Source organism: Triticum dicoccoides, chromosome 3B (assembly GCF_002162155.2).
Source record: "Triticum dicoccoides isolate Atlit2015 ecotype Zavitan chromosome 3B, WEW_v2.0, whole genome shotgun sequence".
Lineage (NCBI taxonomy): Eukaryota > Viridiplantae > Streptophyta > Magnoliopsida > Poales > Poaceae > Triticum > Triticum dicoccoides.
Window position 1 is genome coordinate 581,344,921 of NC_041385.1, and position 24,581 is coordinate 581,369,501.

The 24,581-nt window shown below is 47.6% G+C and overlaps 1 protein-coding gene and 1 pseudogene across 2 annotated transcripts; one reads left to right on the forward strand and one right to left on the reverse strand.

The window, feature by feature from the left end:
* The first annotated feature begins 409 nt into the window (after positions 1 to 409).
* LOC119279680 lies at positions 410 to 16,012 on the forward strand (annotated as a pseudogene).
* Positions 16,013 to 17,039: 1,027 nt separating this feature from the next.
* LOC119277211 (sphingosine kinase 2-like) lies at positions 17,040 to 20,089 on the reverse strand. 2 transcript variants are annotated; one of them, XM_037558461.1, is made up of 10 exons: positions 19,632 to 20,089; positions 19,274 to 19,396; positions 19,067 to 19,167; positions 18,624 to 18,696; positions 18,416 to 18,508; positions 18,252 to 18,329; positions 18,094 to 18,164; positions 17,734 to 18,003; positions 17,492 to 17,614; positions 17,040 to 17,371 (listed from the first exon to the last, which is right to left on the reverse strand). In XM_037558461.1, the coding sequence occupies exons 1-10, from the start codon at positions 19,981 to 19,983 to the stop codon at positions 17,174 to 17,176; spliced, it is 1,482 nt and encodes a 493-aa protein (XP_037414358.1). In that variant the 5' UTR covers positions 19,984 to 20,089; the 3' UTR covers positions 17,040 to 17,173. The 2 variants fall into 2 exon arrangements, with proteins under 2 accessions (XP_037414358.1, XP_037414360.1); XM_037558463.1 differs by having other exon boundaries at positions 18,422 to 18,508; positions 19,632 to 20,084.
* Between the last annotated feature and the right edge of the window lie 4,492 nt (positions 20,090 to 24,581).

A 24,581-nucleotide genomic window follows, 5' to 3' on the forward strand; every position in this document is an offset into this window, starting at 1 on the left:
CGCATGTGAACCATACATCAATGATTGTTGACAAAAAAAATCAGATTTTTTTGAAAATTTTAATATTTTTTTCGATTTTATTGTAAGGGTGCATGTGAGCTCGAGCTCACATAAATGTCCCTGTTGAAGATGATAGCTTCCTTGTGTTTATTACTCATTTTTGTCTGTATGTAGTCTACGTTAAAATATCGAAAACATCTTCCATTCATCTTTACCTTACAGGAGATGGTTTACTAGTAACCGTTGAAGATTGTAAACAAAGGGAGCAGTAAACCACAGGGCAGCAGAAGCTGCCGTGCAATTCCATTCATCTTTGCTTTTGGTTGGCCGACTAGCAGTGAAAGAAAGCTTCAGAAGAAAGGCAGTATAAACGCGTGCACGGCGACAGAGCGTTGCGATCTTGCAGACTACCGCGTGCGTGCGGAGAAGCATCAAAGACTGCACACTTTACACGAAACCCCTCGTAGTTCTTCATCCTCCCAAGCTTCCCCACACCCCGCTTCCTTCCCCTCTCTGTCCCAATCTCGCGCGACGCCACGAAACCCTAGCCCCCAAATCGCTCGCCGGGGAGAGGGAGGGAGGGAGGCCGGAGACGGACGCCGCTCGCCGGCGCCGATGGAGGTGAAGCTGTGGAACGACAAGCGCGAGCGGGAGCTCCTGGAGAGCCTGGCCGACCTGTACGCGATCATCAAGGCCACGGAGAAGCTGGAGCGCGCCTACGTCCGCGACCTCGTCTCCGCCGCCGACTACGAGGCCGACTGCCTCAAGCTCATCTCCCAGTTCAACTCCCTCTCCTCCTCCCTCGCCGGGGTCGTCACCATCCCGCGCTTCGTGCAGGCCTACCGCCTCGACTGCCCCGCCGCCCTCAACCGCCTCGTCCAGTCCGGCGTCCCCGCCACCATCGAGCTCCGCGCCGCCACCTCCTCCTCCTCCGCGCCGCCCGCCACCGCGGCCTCCGCCTCCGCCATCGCCCAGTGCGTCCAGAGCTTCATCACCGCCATGGACGCCGTCAAGCTCAACATGCTCGCCAACGACCAGGTCCGCCCCCTGCTCCACGACCTCTCCACCTCCATGGGGAAGCTCGGTACCGTCCTGCCGCCCGACTTCGAGGGGAAGGTCAAGGTGAACGAGTGGCTCGCAAAGCTGCATAAGATGGGGGCCGGGGACGAGCTCACAGATCAGCAGGCCAGACAGCTCAATTTTGATCTGGAATCAGCGTATAGTGCGTTTATGGCCTCGCTTCCCACTGCTGGCCTGTGAACAATGATCCGCTTGATTCAGAGTTGGTTCTTCTTTTCTGTTTTGTCATGCTCTTGTCTTGCAATGGTATACATATGTGTAATTTGGCTCAAGCTATATCGTTTGTCGACAACAATGCCAATCTTATGGAAAGTTGCCCCCTACAGATCTATTGTTTCATACATGATTATAGGGACCCTTGATTGTATTCAGCGTACAGTGTGTTTTATGGCCTCGCTTCCACTGCTGTTTGTGATCAAAGGATTGGTTTTGTTCTGAGCTGTTCCTATGTTTCTACTTTACGATGTTGTCTTTTGACCACTACCGTGGGTGCTATATATGTGTAATTTGGATTGTGTTCTATTCTTTGTCAATAACAGAGCAAATTTTATGAAAAATCCTCAGATGGATTCATAATTATTATATGTGGTGCGATGTTTCTCCGTGATGTCCATCAATTGTAGAATGCTTACCTTTGTCCTTTCTATTGGATATGTTTCTTCTCCATCAATAATATGGAGCAATAAGTGCCAATTTATATTCCACTGTCCTGGTGATATTATGATCTTTCAGTTTGCAAGAACAATCTTGTTTTAATCTAGGGCAGTTGGAACTGATTGCATTGGTGTTTTAGCTTTGTGCACTTGCTTATCCTGGACTGGTCCAAAGATACATGGATGTTCAGTTATGAAAATACAAGTCATGATGTGTCTACACTTGGGTTTAACCAAATTGCATCATTGATTTGATAGTTTAGTATGGATAGTGTATTCCAACTCTGTTACTTCTCGATGTCAATAAAGATTTTGTAAGGTTTGCTTCTGAATTGTTCCTTTCTTTGTACTATGTGGTCGTTGGATCACTACTGCAGTGCCATCAATATGTGTAATTTGGATTAGACTCTCTTGTTTGTCAATGATAAAAATGCATTTTTGTGTGGAAAGTCGATGGATTCTGTTGCATATTGGCTATATACGGTACAATTGTACAATGTTCGTTTGTGATGTCCATTCAATGTAGAATGTTTGCATATGCCTGCTAATCTACCAATTCTTCCTTAGGAAATGATAACTAATACTATAACATATGCCTGTAATTCAGGTTATTTCTCTTATAACATGCCTATTCCTTAAGACTGGCTCACTAGTGTGCTTTCTTCCTTAACCAAATAGACACCCAAAACTTCTAAACAGAGTTGTGTTTTATGAATGTAAATGTTATTTTTTCTGATCTTTTGGTGTTTTTCCGCAATTTTTTCTGAACTTTGGAAGCTGAATAAATTTTCAGATATTTTAACATGCCAAAATTGTTCCGATTGAAAATTAATTCATGTGCAATTTTCAGATGTGAATCTCAGATCTTCTACTGAATTATATGTGTGATTTTCAGAACTCGTTTGAATTTGTACGCTTTTAGTAGGACAAAAAAAGCTAATTATTATTCTGACATGATGCTTGGCAGGACATTTTTCCCAGACTCATCTCACCTTCCTCTGGTTTGCGTTTTCACGGAACCCAGTCCGATGGTGAATCGTATCACGTAGTTTGATGGAAATCATGCTACCCATTTGCAAATTATACATCTTCATGGATTTCCTGTAGTCGAAGACTAAGAGTCATATTTTATTCTTGATCATAGCTTTCTGAACTGAAACGGTACTTGGAAAGTGTGAAAAGCCAGTGATAGTGAGGAAGAATAAAATGGTAGAAGCAGGTAATGTAAGCCACCAGTTCATTGGCTTTGTTGGTTTTGATGTGCTAACACCAGGTCCATTATCACCATCGGATTATTTGAAACTACGGAAATATGTCAAGGGATGCTCTTTGAACGAGTATTTTCATAGTTTCATAACATGAATGAACTGTCACTTGTTTTTATTTTATCGATTGTAGCCTAGGCCACTTGCACATTTTTTATTGATTAGAGAGCTATCCAAAGTGGTTACTGTAGTTTTTTTAGCAGGTCCAGCTCGGCTCAATTTAAGAAAAGACAAGTAGCTGGATCAGAGCTGTGTACATTGGATCATATCAATAGTCTTGTTGACCTGCTGCTTGGAGAGTTCTGTATCTCATTTCTCTTGTAATACAACACTAGCTCCAACCGACCTCTCCAGCAGCCTTGCATCCGCCATCGTTGCCATGCCGCTCCAGTAACTCTAATTCCAAGGTCCACTATCTGAGTAAGCTTCAGATCCTTCCATTGCTGTTTTAACTTGTTATTGGATTCCCCCCCTCTTTTTTTGACCTTCAGAAATACTTATGCTGGCACAAAGAAGAAAGAAAACCTGCCCTTTGTGTTGTGTTCATTTTCCCTTTGCAGTTTACTAATTCGTCTGTCATTTACCGCGTATTTGCACCTCGTGTTTCCGTCCGTTGCTGACTTCACCGCGTGTTTGCACCTCCAGGAGTTCCTTTGCTGTTTTAACTTGCAAGGTTCCCTCCTCTTATCTTTTTTTACCTCTTGAAATACTTCTGTGGCACAAAAGGAGAGAGAAAAACCTGCCCTTTGTGCTGTGTTCCTTTTCTCTTTGCAATTCACTAATTGATCTATTGTTTCCCACTTCTACAGGTTTTTCACCCATTGCTGCCTTCACCGTTAATTTGCCCCTCCAGAAGCACTTCTGTCGCCCTTCTTTTATTTCTTTGGGTCATTCCATACCCAAAAAACAGTAAGTCAAAAGCAAGAGGGGAAAAAGTTTTAGCTCCTGTTTACCGTGATCTACCTGTTAGTTTTCCGCCCATTTCCCCTGAATAAACGCTTCTGCATCTCCTCCTGCATCCAACTATCCAAGTAGCCACAACCCCACTCCCCATAAAAAGGAAAGAGAGAAGAAAAAAATCTGTCATTGGAGTTATTTTACCTGCTTGCCTGTTTATATCCTCCTAGCTTTCCCCCATTTTGTGTCTTTTGTCTTTACACTATACCCGATTCCGTGCATTCTCAGAAGTCAAGAAGCAGAAAAATACCCCCCAAAAATTGCAAATCCATGACGGGGGTGGAGCTGGTTGGTTTGCAATTGGCAGCATCTCCGATCCTGAAGAAGCTCCTCGCGGATGCTTCAACATACCTTGGGGTTGACATGGCGAGCGAGCTCCATGAACTGGAGATCACCATCATGCCGCAGTTCGAGCTGATGATTGAAGCAGCTAACAAGGGCAATCACAGGGTCAAGTTGGACAAATGGGTCCAGGAGCTCAAAGAAGCCTTCTACAAAGCTGAAGATCTGCTGGACATGCACGAGTATGACCTCCTCGACCGCAAAGCAAAGAGTGGGAGAGAGTCCTCGCCACCCCGTGCCTCATCAATCAGGACTATTTTGAAGCCTCTGCATGCTGCTTCTAACAGGTTATCGAATCTCCTCCCAAAGAACAAGAAGCTACTTCACCAGCTGAATGAACTGAAGGCCGTTCTGGTGACAGGCAGGGAGTTGCGTGAGCTTCTTTGCATACCAGCTGGTAACAGTACAGAGAGCCCCATTGTTCCTCCGGCCACATCATTACCACCTCTGAAAGTAATAGGCCGTGACAAGGATCGTGATGATGTAATAAACCTTCTTACCGAGCCGGTTGCTGTTGAGGCTAATTCAGCTATGTATGCGGGTTTGGCCATTGTCGGAGCAGGAGGTATGGGAAAATCCACCTTGGCACAACATGTTTACAATGACAAGAGGGTACACGAACGTTTTGATGTCAGGATGTGGGTATGCATCTCATGCAAACTTGATGTCCATCGTCACACACGGGAGATTATCGAATCCGCAGCTAAGGGGGAGTGCCCACGTGTTGATAATCTGGATACTCTCCAGTGCCAATTAAGGGACATACTGCAAAATCAGAGAAATTCTTGCTTGTGTTGGATGATGTTTGGTTTGATGATTTGAGTAGTCAGATGGAATGGGACCAACTGTTAGCTCCTCTAGTTTCCCAGCACAATGGAAGCAAAGTTTTGGTAACTTCTCGACGGGATACATTTCCTTCTGCTCTTAACTGTGAAAAGGTGATCCGTTTGGAAAGCATGGAAGATACTCAGTTCTTGGTACTCTTCAAATACTATGCCTTCACCGGAGCACAAATCAGAGATCTTCCCTTGCTTGAAAGGCTAGAAGAGATTGCAGAGGAGATAGTTAAAAGGCTTGGACAGTCTCCTTTGGCTGCAAAAGTTGTTGGTTCCCAGTTGAAAGGGAAAATGAATATCTCTGCCTGGAAAGAGGCTCTGACTTTAAAGATTGACAACTTAAGTGAGCCCAGAACAGCTCTGTTGTGGAGTTATCAGAAGTTAGATTCACGTCTGCAGAGGTGCTTTGTATATTGCAGCTTGTTTCCGAAAGGACACAAGTATAATATTGATGAGTTGGTTCACCTGCTGATAGCTGAGGGGCTTGTTGATCCATGCAACCAGGACAAGAGAATGGTAGATGTTGGAAAGGATTACCTCAATGAGATGGTTTCTGGGTCTTTCTTGCAACCATTTTCTGAAAGATTTCGGGCAACATGCTACATTATGCATGATCTTCTTCATGATTTGGCAGAGTCGCTCTCTAAAGAAGACTGCTTCAGATTAGAACATGACAAGGTGACAGAAATACCATGCACCGTTCGTCATCTGTCTGTTCGTGTTGAGAGTATGAAACAACATCAGCGCAGTATCTGCAAGCTACATCATTTACGCACTGTTATCTGCATTGACCCACTTACAGATGATATGAGTGATCTTTTCCATCAGGTACTGCAAAACTTGAAGAAGTTACGTGTACTCTATTTGTGCTTCTACAATAGTAACAAGCTGCCTGAATCTGTTGGTGAGCTGAAGCACCTTCGGTATTTAAACCTCATTAGAACTTCCATTGCCGAATTGCCTCGATCATTATGTGCTCTTTACCACCTACAGTTAATTCTGTTAAACCATAAAGTTAAGAGTTTGCCTCACAAACTATGGAAATTAAGCAAGTTACGGCATCTTGAAGGGTATCAAGATCTGGGATACAGGATGTATGAAGTAGCTCTGCCTCAAATCCCTTATATAGGCAAGCTAACTTTGCTCCAGCATTTTAAAGAATTTTGTGTGCAAAAACAGAAGGGATGTGAGTTGCGGCAGCTCAGAGACATGAAAGAGCTTGGTGGCAGTTTAAGAGTCAGAAATCTCGAGAATGTTACTGGAAAGGATGAAGCCTTAGAGTCGAAGCTATATCAGAAAAGTCATATTGGAAGCTTGAATCTTGTCTGGGGTTGCAATAATAGCATGAATGCAGATGATAGTTTACAGTTGGAGATTCTAGAAGGCTTGATGCCACCGCCTCAACTGAAAGGCCTGAAAATCAAGGGTTACAAATCTGACATGTATCCAAGTTGGCTACTTGAGGGTTTGCATTTTGAGAATTTGGAATCTTTTAAGCTCGTCAATTGCAGTGCGTTAGAAGGCCTGCCACTCAATACTGAGCTCTTCAGGCATTGCTCTGAACTGAAGCTCAAGAATGTCTGGTCTCTGAAAACATTATCTTATCTTCCAGCCGCCCTCATGCACTTAACAATTAGCAGTTGCCCACTGCTTATGTTTATTGCCAGTGATGAGCTAGAACAGCATGATCAGATGGAGAACATCATGAGAACAGACTACTTGGCATCACAACTTGCTTCATTGTGGGAAGTGGATTCCAGATCGCATATTAAGAGAGCATTATCGTCAGAACATTCATCTCTGAAGCAAATGATGACATTAATGGATGCTGACATGTCACATCTTCAAACCATTGCAAATGCTGTAGAAAGAGAGACTGGTGAGTTAATGCTGAAAGATGATATCATCAAGGCATGGATATGTTGCCACGAGCAGAGGCTGAGATTCATTTATGGAAGAAGCATCAGCTTGCCCTTGGTTCCACCGTCTGGTCTTTGTCAACTTCATCTTTCTTCATGCAGTATTACGGATGGGGCATTAGCTGTTTGCCTTGACGGTCTCACGTCACTGAGACGTTTGTCCTTGATGGAGATCATGACTTTAACTACATTTCCATCGCAAGTGGTTCTTCTACATTTGACAAAGCTCAACGACCTTTACATTTCATCCTGCTGGTGTTTCAGATCATTAGGGGGGTTACGAGCTGCTACCTCTCTTTCAGATTTTCAATTGTTTGACTGCCCTTCTTTAGACTTGGCACATGGAGCAAATTTTATGCCATTATCTCTTGAGAAGCTCCGTATACAGCGGTGCATGGTTACAACTAATTTCTTCAGTAGTGACTTGCCATTCCTGCTGCATCTTTCCATGTTTGGGTGCAGAAGCTCTGCATCCTTGTCGATTGGTCACCTGACCTCCCTTGAATCACTATCACTAGGAGGTATCCCTGATCTGTGCTTTCTTGAAGGACTGTCTTCCCTGCAACTTCGCCATGTACATTTGACAGACGTCCCAAAGCTTGACGCGAAGTGCATTTCACAATTCCGGGTCCAAAAATCACTATATGTTAGCAGCCTTGCGATGCTCAACCACATGCTCTCTGCTGAAGGTTTTACAGTTCCACCATTTCTGTCTTTCCAAGGATGCAAGGAGTCATCCGTTTCATTTGAAGAATCAACAGATTTCAGATCTGTCAAGTGCCTGAGGTTAAGTTATTGCGAAATGAGTTCCCTGCCAAGAAATCTGAAGTGCTTCTCCAACTTGACAAAACTCGAAATCCACATGTGTCCCAATATATCATCTTTACCAGATCTGCCATCCTCCCTCCAGCACAGTCTTGTGGAACTCTAAAGTCTTGCAGAAGAACTGCAGAGCACCTGATGGAGCAAGTTGGCCAAAGATTGAGCATATCCGCTGGAAGGAATTCACAGAATTTCCAGATTCATAAATATAAAGAAAAAAGGTAAAATTCCCCCAGTTCCTTTGCAAATATGAACTTTTGTAATATTTGTTGCATCTTTTATCTTTAAAATACTTCATTTGTTTCAAAGCTCCATTCGTTCATTTATTTCATGCAGTAGGACCAACATCTTTCGCCTACGGTGATCTCGTCTCCACCCGCTGCCTGCCAGGAGTTGGAGTGCCTCAGTCTCACTTGCACTTCAGCTCTCTCCGCTGCCTTCGTCGATCACTTCATGCGTCACTCTTCCACTCTAAACGGCCCCACGACTAGTGTTCGAAGCTTGTTCAAATTTGAATCTCTGTTACACAATTGTTGTCGTTAATTTGTTATCCTATCTTGGCGTGTTACTTTTGATTGGTGGTGCTTGTAACAGTTACCCCTTGTGTACTGAGATGCACTAGCATCCAATAATTTCATGTACACTCTAATTTCATCTAATAATTCTGGACCTTGATAAGTGCCGAACGTCAGGTACGAGCACATGGCAACTCCGAACGTTTTCGAGGGCAAGTTTAGTTACGCGAGGATGACAACTTTAGTTCGCAAGAATGACAACTTTCGCACTTCAGTTTATTTTTGACAGAAATTTGCCGTGTATCACTGGAATTTGCCATCCTTGCGTGACTGAAATTGTCATCAAAAAACGTCAGGGCCGGACTGCCACGCACCTGACGTGTCGCACTTATCATTTGCGTAATTTTATGGAGGGCTAAGCTCCATAATTCCGTATTGCAGCTGAACTTCTGCAGTTACTTTTGGAAAGGTAATTGGAGGACCCTTGTCAAGACCGAGTGAATAGTTAAATGTGCTCACTGGGAGTGGGAAGTGAAGACATCGCTGGCGACTAGCCGTCCCAGTGAAAAGCTTTGCCAGAATGGTGGTCGCAGTGTGATTCAACGAAAACACAACGGGGCGCCAACAGTTTGGGTTGGTTCGGACTGGAACTGAAACTGAAGCAAGACGAGGCACATTGTGTTGCTCAGAGACGTGTGACCTTTTCTTGAAAGAATCTTGTTTTGGATACAATGGAGTACTTTGAAAATATGAACAGGAATAGTGCAATTGACACGAATGGACAATCTCTGGAGAGAGGAGAAGGCAGGTAGGATCATTTGGGACAGTATACAGTGGCCAAGCCCTGGTGCACGGTCAGCTGAACAGAAGGGTCATAGGCCATCAAATCTTGATCCTGGTCCCTGCCGTACGTTCCTTCCATTCTGGCAACCACCTCACCATCCACGTCTGCGATGCCACCCACGTCTGCGAAGCAGTGGAAAACAAATTCAACACTGTAAGTTGATAATCAGGTTGACAGGGAAAAGATGGCTATAACCTTGAGATATGTAACATGCGCCAAAGCCAAAAGATCAGCCCTTCGGACAGTCTTTCAGTAGGACTGCATCCATGTAGCCACCTGAGAACTGGATTGCAACCACACACAAATTACACCAATACTTATTCTTGGCCATCGCTTTCAGAGATAAGGCCTTAATCGTGGTCGTGGTGGAGAAACAGAAAGAGACTACCAGCTCCCAGTGTACCTCTGGTTCAGATATTTTGCTCTCTTGTCTTGCTGTTTGGTGAGCTCTGGTTCTGATTTCTCTTGTATTACAACACTTCTCCAGTCCTCCTCGTCGGCAACCTTGCATTACCGTTGCCGCCGTGGTGGCTCCAGCAACGATTCTGTCCTTCACTCCTTCACCTCTGTAAGCATTCCAACCTCCTATGCTATTTAGTTTCCCCTGTACAGATAGTTCCGTCCACACAAAAGAAACAAATTTGCTTGCAGGGCTCTGCTTTAATTTTTCTTTTCTTTTCTAACATACTGCAGTAGACTAATTTGTTTTGTTCTTCTCCGCTCCTACGGATATTTTCATCTAATTGGTGTATCCCATTGTTTGCCTCATAAAGTCTTTCTAATTCCCTGCCATTTTGTCTATTTACACAGCTGCCAAAGATCTTTGTGTTTGCAGTGCAAAAGCCATTTCCCAATCCCCAACGAACAGTACCCTGTGATTCCATGACTGGGGTGGCGCTGGCTGGCTTAAAGTTGGCAACATCGCCGATCCTGAAGAGGCTCCTCGCAGATGCCTCAACATTCCTTGGGGTGGACATGGCAAGTGAGCTCCATGAACTGGAGAGCACAATTATGCCGCAGTTCGAGCTGATGGTTGAAGCAGCTAACAAAGGCAACCACAGGGTCAAGTTGGACAAATGGACCCAAGAGCTCAAAGAAGCCTTCTACAAGGCTGAGGATCTGCTGGACATGCATGAGTATGACCTCCTTGAGCGCAAAGCAAAGACTGGGAGAGATTCCTCGCCACTGTGTGCCTCATCCATCAGCACTATTTTGAAGCCTCTGCGTGCTGCATCTAACAGGTTATCCAATGTTCGCCCAAGGAACAAGAAGCTACTTTGCCAGCTGAATGAACTGAAGGCCATTCTAGCGAAAGGGAAGGGGTTCTCTGAGCTTCTTTGTTTACCAGGTGGTAACACTGCAGAGAGGCCCATTATTCCTCAGGCCACATCATTACCACCTCTGAAAGTAATAGGTCGTGACAAGGATCGCGATGATATAATAAACCTTCTTACCGAGCCAGTTGCTGTTGAAGCTAATTCAGCTGTATATGCGGGTTTGGCCATTGTCGGAGCAGGAGGTATGGGAAAATCCACCTTGGCACAACATGTTTACAATGACAAGAGGGTACAAGAACATTTTGATGTCAGGATGTGGGTGTGCATCTCACGCAAACTTGATGTCCATCGTCATACACGGGAGATAATCGAATCCGCAGCTAAGAGGGAGTGCCCACGTCTTGATAATCTGGATACTCTCCACTGCCAATTAAGGGACATACTGCAGAAGTCAGAAATTCTTGCTTGTATTGGATGGTGTTTGGTTTGATGATTCGAGTAATCAGATGGAATGGGACCAACTGTTAGCTCCCCTAGTTTCTCAGCACAAGGGAAGCAAAGTTTTGGTAACTTCTCGACGGGATACATTTCCTTCCGCTCTTTACTGTGAAAAGGTGCTCCGTTTGGAAAGCATGGAAGATACTCAGTTCTTGGCACTCTTCAAATACTATGCCTTCACTGGGGCACAAATTAGAGACCCTCCGTTGCTTGAAGGGCTAGAGGTGATTGCAGAGGAGATAGCTAAAAGGCTTGGACAGTCTCCTTTGGCTGCAAAAGTTGTTGGTTCCCAGTTGAAAGGGAAAATGAATATCTCTGCCTGGAAAGATGCTCTGACTTTAAAGATTGACAACTTAAGTGAGCCTAGAATGGCTCTGTTGTGGAGTTATCAGAAGTTAGATCCACGTCTACAGAGGTGCTTTCTATATTGTAGTTTGTTTCCAAAAGGGCACAGGTATAACACTTATGAGTTGGTTCACCTGCTGATAGCGGAGGGGCTTGTTGATCCGTGCAACCAGAACAGGAAAATGGTAGATGTTGGAAAGGATTACCTCAATGAGATGGTTTCTGGGTCTTTCTTGCAACCATTTTCTGAAAGATTTATGGACACATACTACATTATGCATGATCTTCTTCATGATTTGGCAGAGTCGCTCTCTAAAGAAGACTGTTTCAGATTAGAAGATGATAAGGTGACAGAAATACCATGCACCGTCCGTCGTCTGTCTGTTCGTGTTGAGAGTATGAAACAACATCAGCGCAGTATCTGCAAGCTACATCATTTGCGCACTGTTATCTGCATTGACCCACTTACAGATGATGTGAGCGATGTTTTCAGTCAGGTACTTCAAAACTTGAAGAAGTTACGTGTACTCTATTTGTGCTTCTACAATAGTAACAAGCTACCCGAATCTGTGGGTAAGCTGAAACACCTTCGGTATTTAAACCTCATTAAAACTTCCATTGCCGAATTGCCTCGATCATTATGTGCTCTTTACCACCTACAGTTACTTCTGTTGAACCATAAAGTTACGAGTTTGCCTCACAAACTATGTAAATTAAGCAAGTTACGACATCTTGAAGGGTATCCTGATCTGGGATACAGGATGTATGAAGTAGCTCTGCCTCAAATCCCTTAGGCCAACTCCACCGCACGACCCCAAACGGACGTCCGGATTGGCCGGATTTTGTCCCTTTGGGGCGCCGATGGGTACGCCCGTGTCCGGCTGTGTTCATTGGGTCGTGCGTGCGCCCACCGCGCGGCCGCACCCCAAATCACGTCCGTGTTTAGAAAAACAATAAAAAAAGAAAACATAAAAAAATGACTAAAAAAGTAAATAAACGCAGTTTAATAAAAGATAAAACTTAGTTAGGGGGGTCCATGGCCACAAAACGGCCCAGTTTCGTCACATTAATAATTAAACATAAAAAAGAAAAAAAACGGTCGCCGCCGGCGCGCTCCTGCCCGTGCCCGTCGTTGCCGTCGCCGTGGCGCTCTTCACTGGCCGCCGGTGTCGTCGTCGTCGCTGACGAGGTCGACGTAGGCCGGCGGCGTCCACAGGTGGGCCGGCGGTGCGTGCGGTGCCTGGTAGACGGGGGCGGGCTGGACGGCGGAAGGTGCCTGCAACACCTCCTCCCGTGGCGACTCCTCCCGCTCGGGTGACTGCGGCGGAGTGGCGCGCCAGTCCACGCCCAGGCTGGCGGCCATCTCCGGAGCAGTGCAGGACCAGGCCCACCCCGCGCCCACCAGCTGCTGGAAGGCGGCCGCCGGCTCCTCCTCCATGGCGTCCTTCCTCCTCTCCTCCGTCAAGGCCGCCATCTGCAGCTCCGGGAAGGCCACGTCGCCGGCGGCAGACAGTGCCATGGCCTCCTCCAAGCCATCCCATTGCCGCTCATCGTGCGTGCGCATGGAGTCCTCCATGACACGCTGCACGAGACGAGCTTCCTCCTCCGCCGTCATGCGAGGAGGTGGTGGTGGCGATGGAGACGGCGACGGCGTGGGCGTGAGGTCGCGCACCACCCTACGCCCGCGCTCCTGGGGAGCGGCCGCTCGGCCCTCTGGGCGTGGCCGCCGTGGCCCCATCGACGTGCCGGCGAAATAGGACGCCCGCCGCGCGTCGTGCTCATCGCGGAACCAGGTGTCCCACAATGGCGAGTCGGGGGCGTACCTGGGATCGTAGTAGAGGTCGTCCGGGAGGAGGCGGCGGCGGCGCTCGATCTCCTGGCGGCGCGCACGGCCGGTCACCGGGACCGGCGGGATCGGCACGCGGTCGGCCGACAAATGCCAGTTGTTGGGGAGGTGGGCGTCGCTCCAGGGGATCTGCGTCCTCGTCTCCCAATAACGTCGGCACACCTCAGCGCGGATGTAGTGCCGGTCGCGCTCGCCGGCGGACGCGGGGGCGATGGAGAATGCGGGCGGCGAGGGGGCCCGGCGTGGTGGCGATGGCGAGGCCGGCTCCTCCTTCTTCACCGAGCCGCGGCGACGCCCCGACGAGGAGCCAGCCTCGCGGTCGTGCTTGCCTTTGCGGCCGTAGTTCCAGAGCCCCATGGCTGCGGGGCGGCCGGCCGGCGAGTTCTTGGCTAGGGTTTGGGGCCTGGGGCTGTCGGGTTTCGAGGAGGCCGCGGGGTGGCGCGGGGCAGTGTGGACGACGACCGGTCCACGCTTCCCACTTAAAGAAGGACGGCGACCCTTTCATGTGTGGATGACAGGTGGGGCCGCCCGCCCGTGCGCATTGATGTGGGCGGGAGGAAGGTAGGTGGCCGCCTGCCACGCGGCCCCGACGCGGACGAGGGCGCGTCCGTTTGGTGTCCGCCGCGACCCAAACCCGGCGCAAGTTTGCGCTAGAAATGGGTCGGCCCAGACACAAAACGGACAGGATGGGTCCGGGCCGTCGCGCGCTGGGCCGCCTCCTTTGTCCCTTTTATCCCAAACGGACCGGGACGGACAGGATGGGTCGCGCGGTGGAGTTGGCCTTATATAGGCAAGCTATCTTCGCTCCAGCATGTTGAAGATTTTTGTGTGCAAAAGCAGAAGGGGTATGAGTTGCGGCAGCTCAGAGACATGAAAGAGCTTGGTGGCAGTTTAAGAGTCAGAAATGTCGAGAATGTCACTGGAAAGAATGAAGCCTTAGAGTCGAAGCTATATCAGAAAAGTCATCTTGGAAGCTTGGTCCTTGTCTGGAGTTGCAATAATGGCAAGAATGCAGATGACAGTTTACAGTTGGAGATTCTAGAAGGTTTGATGCCACCGCCTCAACTGAAAGGCCTTGAGATCAAGGGTTATAAATCTGCCACGTATCCAAGTTGGTTACTTGAGGGTTCGTATTTTGAGAATTTGGAATCTTTTAAGCTTGTCGATTGCAGTGCCTTAGAAGACCTGCCACTCAATACTGAGCTCTTCAGGCATTGCTCAAAACTAGAGCTCGAGAGTGTCTCGACTCTGAAAACGTTATCGTGTCTTCCAGCAACCCTTACATACTTATCAATTAGCAGTTGCCCACTGCTTATATTTATTACCAGTGATGAGCTAGAACAGCATGATCAGAGGGAAAACATCATGAGAACAGACTACTTGGCATCACAACTTGCTTCGATATGGGAGGTGGATTCTGTATTGGGAATTAGGGAAGTATTATCGTCTGAACATTCATCTCTGAAGCAAATGATGGCATTAATGGATGCTGACATGTCACATCTTCAAACCATTGCAAGTGCTCTAGAAAGAGAGAACGGCGAGGTAATGCTGAAAGATGATATAATTAAAGCATGGATATGTTGCCACGAGCAGAGGCTGAGATTCATTTATGGAAGAAGCATCAACTTGCCGTTGGTTCCACCATCAGGTCTTCGCGAACTTCGTCTTTCTTCATGCAGTGTTACAGATGGGGCATTAGCTGTTTGCCTTGGCGGTCTGACGTCACTGAGAAATTTGTTCTTAATGGAGATCATGACTTTAACTACACTTCCGTCGCAAGTGGTCCTCCAACATTTGACAAAGCTGGACTTTTTGTTCATCAGATATTGCTGGTGCCTCAAGTCATTAGGAGGCTTACGAGCTGCTACCTCTCTTTCGAAAGTTAGATTGATTTCCTGCCCTTCTTTAGACTTGACACATGGAGCAGGTTTATTGCCGTCGTCTCTTGAGGAGCTCTGTATATACCAGTGCATGGTTGCAGATAATTTCTTCAGTAGTGACTTGCCACACCTGAAAAGTCTTAGCATGTATGGCTGCAGAAGCTCCACTTCCTTGTCTATCGGTCATCTGACTTCCCTTGTATCCTTATCACTGGGACGTTGCCCTGATCTGTGCTTTCTCGAAGGCCTGCCGATACTGGGACGTTGCCCTGATCTGTGCTTTCTCGAAGGCCTGCCATTCTTGCAACTTCACGACGTACATTTGACAGATGTCCCGAAGCTCAGCGCGAACTGCATTTCACAGTTTCGGGTGCAGCAATCACTCTATGTTAGCAGCCTCGTGATGCTCAACCAGATGCTCTCGGATGAAGGTTCTGTAGTTCCACCATTTCTGTCTCTCGAAGGATGCAAGGAATCATCCGTTTCATTTGAAGAATCTGCAAAATTCACATCCGTCAAGTGCCTTAGATTAGGTGAGTGTGAAATGTGGTCCCTACCAGGAAATCTGAAGTGCTTCTCTAGTCTGACGACGCTCGATATCTATGACTGCCCCAACATATCATCTTTATCAGATTTGCCATCCTCCCTCCAACATATATGTGTTTGGGGTTGTGAACGCTTGAACGAGAGCTGCCAAGCGCCTGACGGAGAAAGCTGGCCATAAATTGCGCATATCCGCTGGAAGGATTTCAGATGAACTGTTGTTCGGATTCACAACTTACAAATAAATGGAAAGGTAAATGATCCACCGGCCTTTGCAAAGATAGTCCTTTTGAGGTTTGCAAAAAAAAAATAAAGACAGCCTTTCGTAATAGTTATTTCATTTTTTATCTTTCATATGCTTCATTTATTTCAAAGTTGCATTTATTCTTGTGTTTCAAACAGTAGGTGCAAGATCTATCCCCTCCGGTGACCCTTCAACTCTCTCGGCATTGTCACTACTGCCGACCCCTCAGGATCCCTTCTACGTTGATTACTGCATGCATCGTTCTTCCACTTTCTCCACCACCTGGACTGAGACACATGTCTAATTTGAATCTTGTTCTATAGTTATTGCCGTTGTGTTGTTATCCTGAAGTGTTGCTTCTGATTGGTGATGCTTGTACTAGCAGTTATCCCTTGTGTGCTGAGATGCACTTGGATGGTTGTAACAGTTATCTATCCCTTGTTAGCTGAGATTCACTTAGATATCCCATGTACTTCTGGAGGGCTAATTCCATATTGTAGATGAACTTCTGCAGTTAGTCTTGGATGAAGGTAATTGGAGACCTCTTTGTCAAGACTGAGCGAATAGTTGAATATACACTCACATTTTAGATGAGAACCGTGAAGTCTGAAGAAATTGCTAGCGCCAACCAATTCAGACTCACAACTATAAAGAAAAAGGTAAAGTTTTCCCCAGTGCCTTTGTGAATATGAACTTTTGTAATATTTGTTTCATTTTTTATCTTTCAAATGCTTCATTATTTTCAAAGTTTCATTCGTTCATTAATTTCATTCAGCAGGCCCAACATCTTTCCCCTCCAGTGACCTCGCCTTCAGCTCTCTCTGCCGCCTTGGACGATTGCTGCATGCATCGCTCTTCCATTCTGAACGGCTCCACCACCAGTGATGTAACGCTTGACTAAATTTGAATATCTGTTCTACAGTTATTGTCGTTAATTTGTTATCCTGTCTTGGCGTGTTACTTTTGATTGGTGATGCTTGTAAAAGTTACCCCTTGTGAACTGAGATGTACTAGCATTCAATAATTTCATTTAGTACCTCGGTTCCAAGAAGCTTGTCTTAGATTTATCTAGATACGGCATCAGTCTGATTCAACGAAAGCACAACGGCGCGCCAACGGTTTGGGTTGGTTGGGATTGGAACTGAAACTGAAGCAAGACGAGGCACATTGTGTTGCTCAGAGACGTGTGACCTTTTCTTGAAAGAATCTTGTTTTGGATACAATGGAGTACTTTTTAAAATATGAACAAGAATAAAGCAATCGACACAAACGGACAACCTCTGGAGAGGAGAAGCAAAGGAGGATCATTTGGGACAATATACAGTGGCCAGGCCCTGGTGCACGGTGAGCTGAACAGAAGGGCCATAGGCCATCAAATCTTGATCCTGGATCATGCTGTATGTTCCTTCTCCTCTGGCAACCACCTCGCCGTCCACGTCTATGATGCCGCCCCTTTTCGGATCCTCCACGAGCTGCCCCGGCGATAACCGAAATGATTTCACCTGCAAATTCAAACCAGTGAGAAAAAATTCTACTGATGAACCACTCTATGAAGAAGGTTGGCACGGTGTTCTGAATCGCTGTAAGTTGATGATCAGGTTGACAGTGAAAAAATGGCCGACCTTGAGATATGTAACATGTGGTGATTTCACGTAGCTCCCGTCGCTCATCTTCAGCAGCAGAGCCAAAAGATCGGCCTTCGGACAGTCTTTCAGTATGACCGCGTCCATGTAGCCATCTGAGAACTGCATCACAGCCACACCGTGCATGTCGCAAAAATTACACCAGCACTCAACGGGCAGGTTTTGCAGAACCAAATAGAGCTTGATCAGATTAGCATTGGGAAACAAAGACAAAATATTACCTTGGCTTCAGGAGCTGCCATGGCGTTCTCAGCAGCCCATGGCACGTTGTAGACGCACACACCCACAAACGGGCCATCGATGGATCTCCAGTCTGAACACTGAAACTCGGCCCTAGGACCTTGATAAGAGCACACCCGAGATTCGCCGTTTTGCTCCACGATGGGAGTCTCGGCTTGCTTGACAGGATCTCCGTATGCCTCGTAGCCCGGGGCGGGCACGAAGTGGACGCTTCCGCGGTATCGGCGCAAGTTCATTATGCGAACCAGAGCCTGAGATCAATCAGGAAGAACTCGTTACGATGTGAGGCATCAGTTTCCAAAGATTTCAAGTTATTACAAAAGAACCAAGATTATACGCACATAAAAGTCGAACCGCGCGCTCCCCATCCACCTGTATTTCTCAGACTCGATGTCAACATCCGCCACCAAACCTGTAATTTTTCTGAAAGAGTCAGATCAAGCATCCGCAGAAGCTCCATTGGAATTTGACAGACATTGTTGATTTCATGGTTGCGTACCCCAAGTAGTTGACAGCACGCTGAAAATGGTTTTTCCCCCTTGCACTATAGTGCAAACATCCAAGGCCTGCTTGTGACCTGTGCAACGAGAGAGTTGTTGCTTCCATCAGATTTCTCTATTTGAAAATGCCGTGGGAACTTATATTATGTGCTTGAAAACATACTATGACCTCTGATAATGGCAAATACGGCGTCCGAAACTGAGCACGTCTCGCTGGCAGCATGCATAAGCGATTTGGCCATGCCGTTTCCTGTGCCTGCATAAATAACAAGCCAACACACATGTTTGAGCACTTTCAGAAGCTTTTGTGCTACTAGTGTCTGACCAAAGATCGATTGTTATTCATTCAAAAAAAGATCAGTTGTTTTTACCAGCTGGAACTACCCCAATTGGCATTTTTATTGCTTCCTCCCAGTCTGATCGTTGCAGAATTCCGTTCACAAGCTACATGCCAGAAATGTCAGCATGAGAAAGAAAAAAAAAGTAGGAACCTTACAGCATGTACGACATTTTCTATGTTTTCTTAGTAGATTTTTTTTTCTGCGAATGAGTATATTTGAAGGCACTACAAACGCTCAAGCTAAACTTGCATCAGATGCTGTTAATATCTCTCAGTTTTCTTTTCGTTTATCGCCAGCCTTCCAGACAAGATGATCATGTGAGATCCATCCATTACCATTATGTGAAGTCAAACTCGCAGCTGCATGTCGGATGCCAACTACTGGAGTCAACGCCGTGGATTCGACCCCTGTCATGCCGTGCCATGCCAGCCATGCAAACCTAAACATGGTATAGAATATTGCGTGTTACCAACCTCCACGAGGACGCCATCGCCGCTGACGCAGACGATCCCGTCGTATCTCGCACGGTCCAGAGAGGACGCCACCTCCCGGGCATGCCCCCGGTACCGGGTCTCTGAAACAAATTAACAAAACCACGGACCAGGCGGATCAAAATAACCGCAAGAGCCAAGAATGTAGGAGAAGAAGATCGCGCTTCAAAAAACCACGGAGAACCTTACCTTGCATTGTGACTTCGACGCCGGCGGCTTCGAGCAGGGGCTTGATTTCTGCCTCGTAGATCTTGCTTGCCCGTCTTTTGCCGCCGTAGGGGTTGATGAGGACGAACAATCTCTTGGGCCGCCCTATTATCACATGTCATCACGAAATATGAATCGTTTACGCTAATGGAGCATCGCATTAAACTAGAAACAGCTGATATAATCCCATAAAAAATTGGTTGATAAAGCAGACCAGCAGCTCGTCACATCTAGATTGGAGAAGCACTGTACATCATCAGAGGAATCGAAAAAATCCGAGACAGTTTGGGCTGGTCGCGTGGTGACCGGCACGACGGACGGAGGCACCAAAGGCACGTACCGAAGGAGTCCAAGCAGCCCCGTAGCGTCTCGCCCCACGCGGCGCCCGCGCCCTCGCCGTCGGCCATCTCGAAAACGTACTCCCTCCTGCGCCTCTTCCCTCCAGCCTTGGCGCACGACGGAGGTCTCGCGGCGTCCTCCACCACGAAGGCGCAGACGACGACCTCCTTGCCGCTCGCCTCGGCTCCGAGCACGTCGGCCTCCAGCGCGAGGCTCCTCTCCACCGTGGCTCCGGCGCAGCGCCACCGGAGCTCGGGGCAGCCGCCTGTGGTGGTGGAGAGCGTCGCTTCGGCCGGCGTGCCGTTCACGCGGACCTTGGTCGTGGCGCCGCCGGTGGCTTGCCGGTCTTCCATGGCGGGGGGAGATAGAGCTAGAAGAGCGTGAGATGCGAGATGGATTTTTTGGCGCCGAGTTGGGCCCGCGCAGCAGGGCGGAGGAGTTGGAGATGCAGAGGGAGATGTGGATCGGTCGATGGACTCCAGTACGACGTGGGTTTCCGACTTGCGTACTGCTCGCGAGCTCCAGTGATCGGCTTGTTGCCGTGTGTTTGAGTATTTTGATGGACGAGAAGAAAACGTACGTTATTTTATTATTTTTCATTTTTATTTATTTACTTTGGAAAAGAAAACTAATGTTGTCAATAGACCATTTTAAAAAAATCACAAAACCTTCAATCTATTCATCATGCCATCACAGTACAAATAACACAGAAATAACAAAAATTACATCTATACTTGTAGACCACCTAGCGACGACTAAAAGCACTGAAGCGAGTCGAAGACACGCTGCCGACCGCCGTCATCGTCCCTCCCTCACCGGAGCCGGGCCAAACTTGTTGCAGTAGACAGTTGAGAAGTCTTTGTGCTAAGGCCCCATACGACCAACACATCAGAACAACAACCGTCGTCGATGAAGAGAAATGTAGTAGATCGAAACGATCCAACCTGTAGACACATGAACAAATACTGGATCCAAGCAAATCCACCGAAGACCAACACCGACCGGATCCCGCAAGATCCAGCGGAGACACATCACCACACACCCTCTGACGACGCTAGAGGCGTCACCAAAATGTGGGCTAGGTGGAGTGAACCTCATTTTATCTTTAGGGAGCCACCACCGCCTCTTCTTTCTGAGCATGACACAAACCATAATGAACTCACAAGAACACCTAAAAGCGGAACAAGACCCCTCCCCTAAGGGAGTCCTGGATTAGGGGGTCCTCGGGTGTCCGGACCGTTTAATATGGGCCGAACTGATGGGCCGTGAAGATAAAAGCAGAAGACTTTTCCCCTCGTGTCCGGGTAGGACTCCCATATGCGTGGAAGGCAAGCTTGGCGTCTGGATATGTTATTTTCTTCCTTTACAAACCGACTCTGTACAACCCTAGGTCCCTCCGGTGTGTATATAAACCGGAGGATTTAGTCCGTAGAGGCTATCATAATTCTCATAGGCTAGACAACTAGGGTTTAGCCATTACAATCTCGAGGTAGATCAATTCTTGTAACCTCTATACTCATAAAATACAATCAAGCAGGACGTAGGGTTTTACCTCCATTAAGATGGCCCGAACCTGGATAAACATTGTGTCCCACTTGTCCCTTGTTACCATCAATCCTCAGACGCGCAGTTCGGGACCCCCTATCTGAGATCTGCCGGTTTTGACACCGACATTGGTGCTTTCATTGAGCGCTCCGCTATGTCGTCAGCAAAAGGATTGATGGCGCAACTTGTCATCGACGACGATGCTGTTTCCAGGGAGACTTTTCTCCCCGGTCAACTCTTTGTGTTTGGCGGCTTTGCTCTGCGTGCCAATTCGACTGGTCACCTTGAACAGATTGATAGCTACGCCCCTGGTCACCAGATCAGGTTTGGAAGCTTGAACTACATCCCTGATATCCGAGGAGACTTGATCTTCGAAGGGTTCTCGGCCCCGGCCGCCGCTCCTCATCTACATGAAGGAAGCCCGTCGGATCCACCACCAGATTTTTCTCAGGGATCGACCCTCGTACCCGCCCTGGCCTTAAATCCAGAGCGGGCCACTCTGCCTGAAGACGGGAGAATAAACCCCACCGGACTCTCCCCTTTTACGGAGTTACCTGCCGGAGACCCAGAGGTGATCATGCTGTCAGCGGTCCCGGAGTCCAACAGGACTTTTCCTGTCATCGAAAAGCCGGACTCATCTCTGGATGTCAACTCTGAACTCTCGAGGTCTGCGTCCATCGAGCTCGGCCAAGAGGTGACTACCGGACCCAGCTCCGCAGATCCTCAGTCACCTGTCTAGCTTTCGCTCCTAAACGAGGCACTGGACCTAATGCGATCTCTCGCCATTACAGAAGTATCACTTCTGAACTACGCCCAGCCTGAACTGGGGGCTGGGAGTGGGGAATTTTATGTCCCACCCACCACCCACTTGATAGCCATTGTCGAGGACCTAACCGACATGCTAGACTACGCCTTCGAAGACATCGACGGCATGGACGACGATGCCGGAGCCGAACCAGGCCAAAACCCGCCTAACACTGGGCGTTGGACGACCACTTCTACATACGACGTGTACATGGTGGATATGCCCGAAAAGAAGGACAATGATGACACTCAGGATTGGATTGAGGAAAAGCCCGTCGAGGCACCACCAAAGCGCCGACGTCAGCGGCGCCGTTCACGATCGCATCGGGAAAAGGAAAGCAATACCGGCACCGGAGATAACTACACTCCGGACAATGTCGAAGACTCCGACCACCCCGTCGAGCCTGCGCTCGAGCAGGATGAGTGGGAAGAAGGACAAGTCAACCCAGACAAACTTGTCGATCATGAGGATTCGGAAGATAGTAACTATCTACCGGCCTCTGAGGAGGATGTTAGCCTTGGTAACGAAGATTTTATCGTACCAGAGGAACCCCTCGAACAAGAACGCTTCAAGCGACAACTTATCGCCACTGCGAGGAGCCTGAAAAATAAACAGCAACAACTTTAAGCCGAACAGGATACACTCAACAACAGATGGGCCAAGGTCCTGCCTGCCGAAGAATACAGCCTTGAGCGCCCAATAAAGAGCTACCCAAGGCACAGACTACTACCACAATACGACGACAAGGCCCTTGAGCCAATACCATCAAAATACGACCATGTTGATGAACAGGACCGACCACCACTTGGACGGGACAAAGCGGCTAATTATGCCGAACACCAGCCGGCACCACCTCGCCGTAGAGGCAAAGAGGTAGCGGCTTCGGGCTACACGACTTATGTCAGGACCTGGACAATAGATCCGGCCAGACCAGATCAATCTACGAATCAAGGGGACATGCTCCAACATGAGACGACGGACATCAAGCCTAGCACGGCAAGCATCACCAAGTTCGGGCCGAGAACCGGACACGGATGTCATCCGAACTCCGTCATGATGTCGCCCAATATAGAGGTGCCGCACACCCCATGTGCTTTACCGATGAGGTAATGCAGCACCAGTTCCCAGAAGGGTTTAAACCCATAAACACCAAGGCATACGATGGAACGACGGATCCTGCTGTATGGATTGAAGATTTTCTTCTCCACATTCACATGGCTCGCGGTGATGATCTCCACGTCATTAAATACCTCCCCCTAAAATTAAAAGGACCAGCACGACACTGGTTGAATAGCCTCCCAGAGAACTCCATTGGCAGCTGGGAGGACTTGCAAGATGCTTTTCGAGACAACTTCCAAGGCACTTATGTCCGGACACCGGACGCTGACGACCTTAGTCACATAGTCTAGCAGCCCGGAGAGTCAGCCTTCAAACTCTGGACCCGGTTCTTAATCAAAAAGAACCAAATTGTTGACTGTCCGTATGCCGAAGCCTTCCTTTAAGCATAGCATCCGTGATGAATGGCTCGCCCAACACCTCGGTCAGGAAAAGCCTAAAACTATGGCAGCTCTTACTGCACTTATGATTCGCTTCTGTGCAGGCGAAGATAGTTGGTTGGCTCGTAGAAGCAACAACACCAGTGACCCTGGCACCTATGAGCCCAGGGATAGCAATGGAAGGCCACGACGTGCCAAAAATAAGCGTCGGAACAACAACGAAGAAACTGAGGATACGTCGATGATACGTCTCCAACGTATCTATAATTTTTGATAGTTCCATGCTATTATATTATCTATTTTGGATGTTTTATATGCATTAATGTGCTATTTTATATGCTTTTTTGGGACTAACCTATTAACCTAGAGCCCAATGCCAATTTCTGTTTTTTCCTTGTTTTAGAGTTTCGCAAAAAAGGAATACCAAATGGAGTCCAAACGGAATAAAACTTTCGCGATGATTTTTCTTTTACCAAAAGACACCCAGGAGACTTGGAGTGCAAGTCAGAAGAGCCATGAGGAGGCCACAAGGGTGGAGGGCGTGCCCAGGGGGGTAGGGCGCACCCCCTGACCTTGTGGGCCCCTCGGTGACCCCCTGAACTAGATCTTCCTCCTATATATTCTCAAATACCCCCAAAACATCCAGGGAGCCACGAAACCACTTTGCCACCGCTGCAACCTTCTATACCCATGATATCCCATCTAGGGGCCTTTTCCGCATCCTACCGAAGGGGGATTCGATCACGGAGGGCTTCTACATCAACACCATTGCCTCTCCGATGAAGCGTGAGTAGTTTACCACAGACCTATGGGTCCATAGCTAGTAGCTAGATGGCTTCTTCTCTCTCTCTTTGATTCTCAATACAAAGTTCTCCTCGATGTTCTTAGAGATCTATTCGATGTAATACTCTTTTGCGGCGTGTTTGCCGAGATCCGATGAATTGTGGATTTATGATCAGCTTATCTATGAATATTATTTGAATCTTCTCTGAATTCTTATATGCATGATCTGATATCTTTGCAAGTCTCTTCAAACTATCGATTTGGTTTGGCCAACTAGATTTGTTTTTCTTGCAACGGGAGAAGTGCTTAGCTTTGGGTTCAA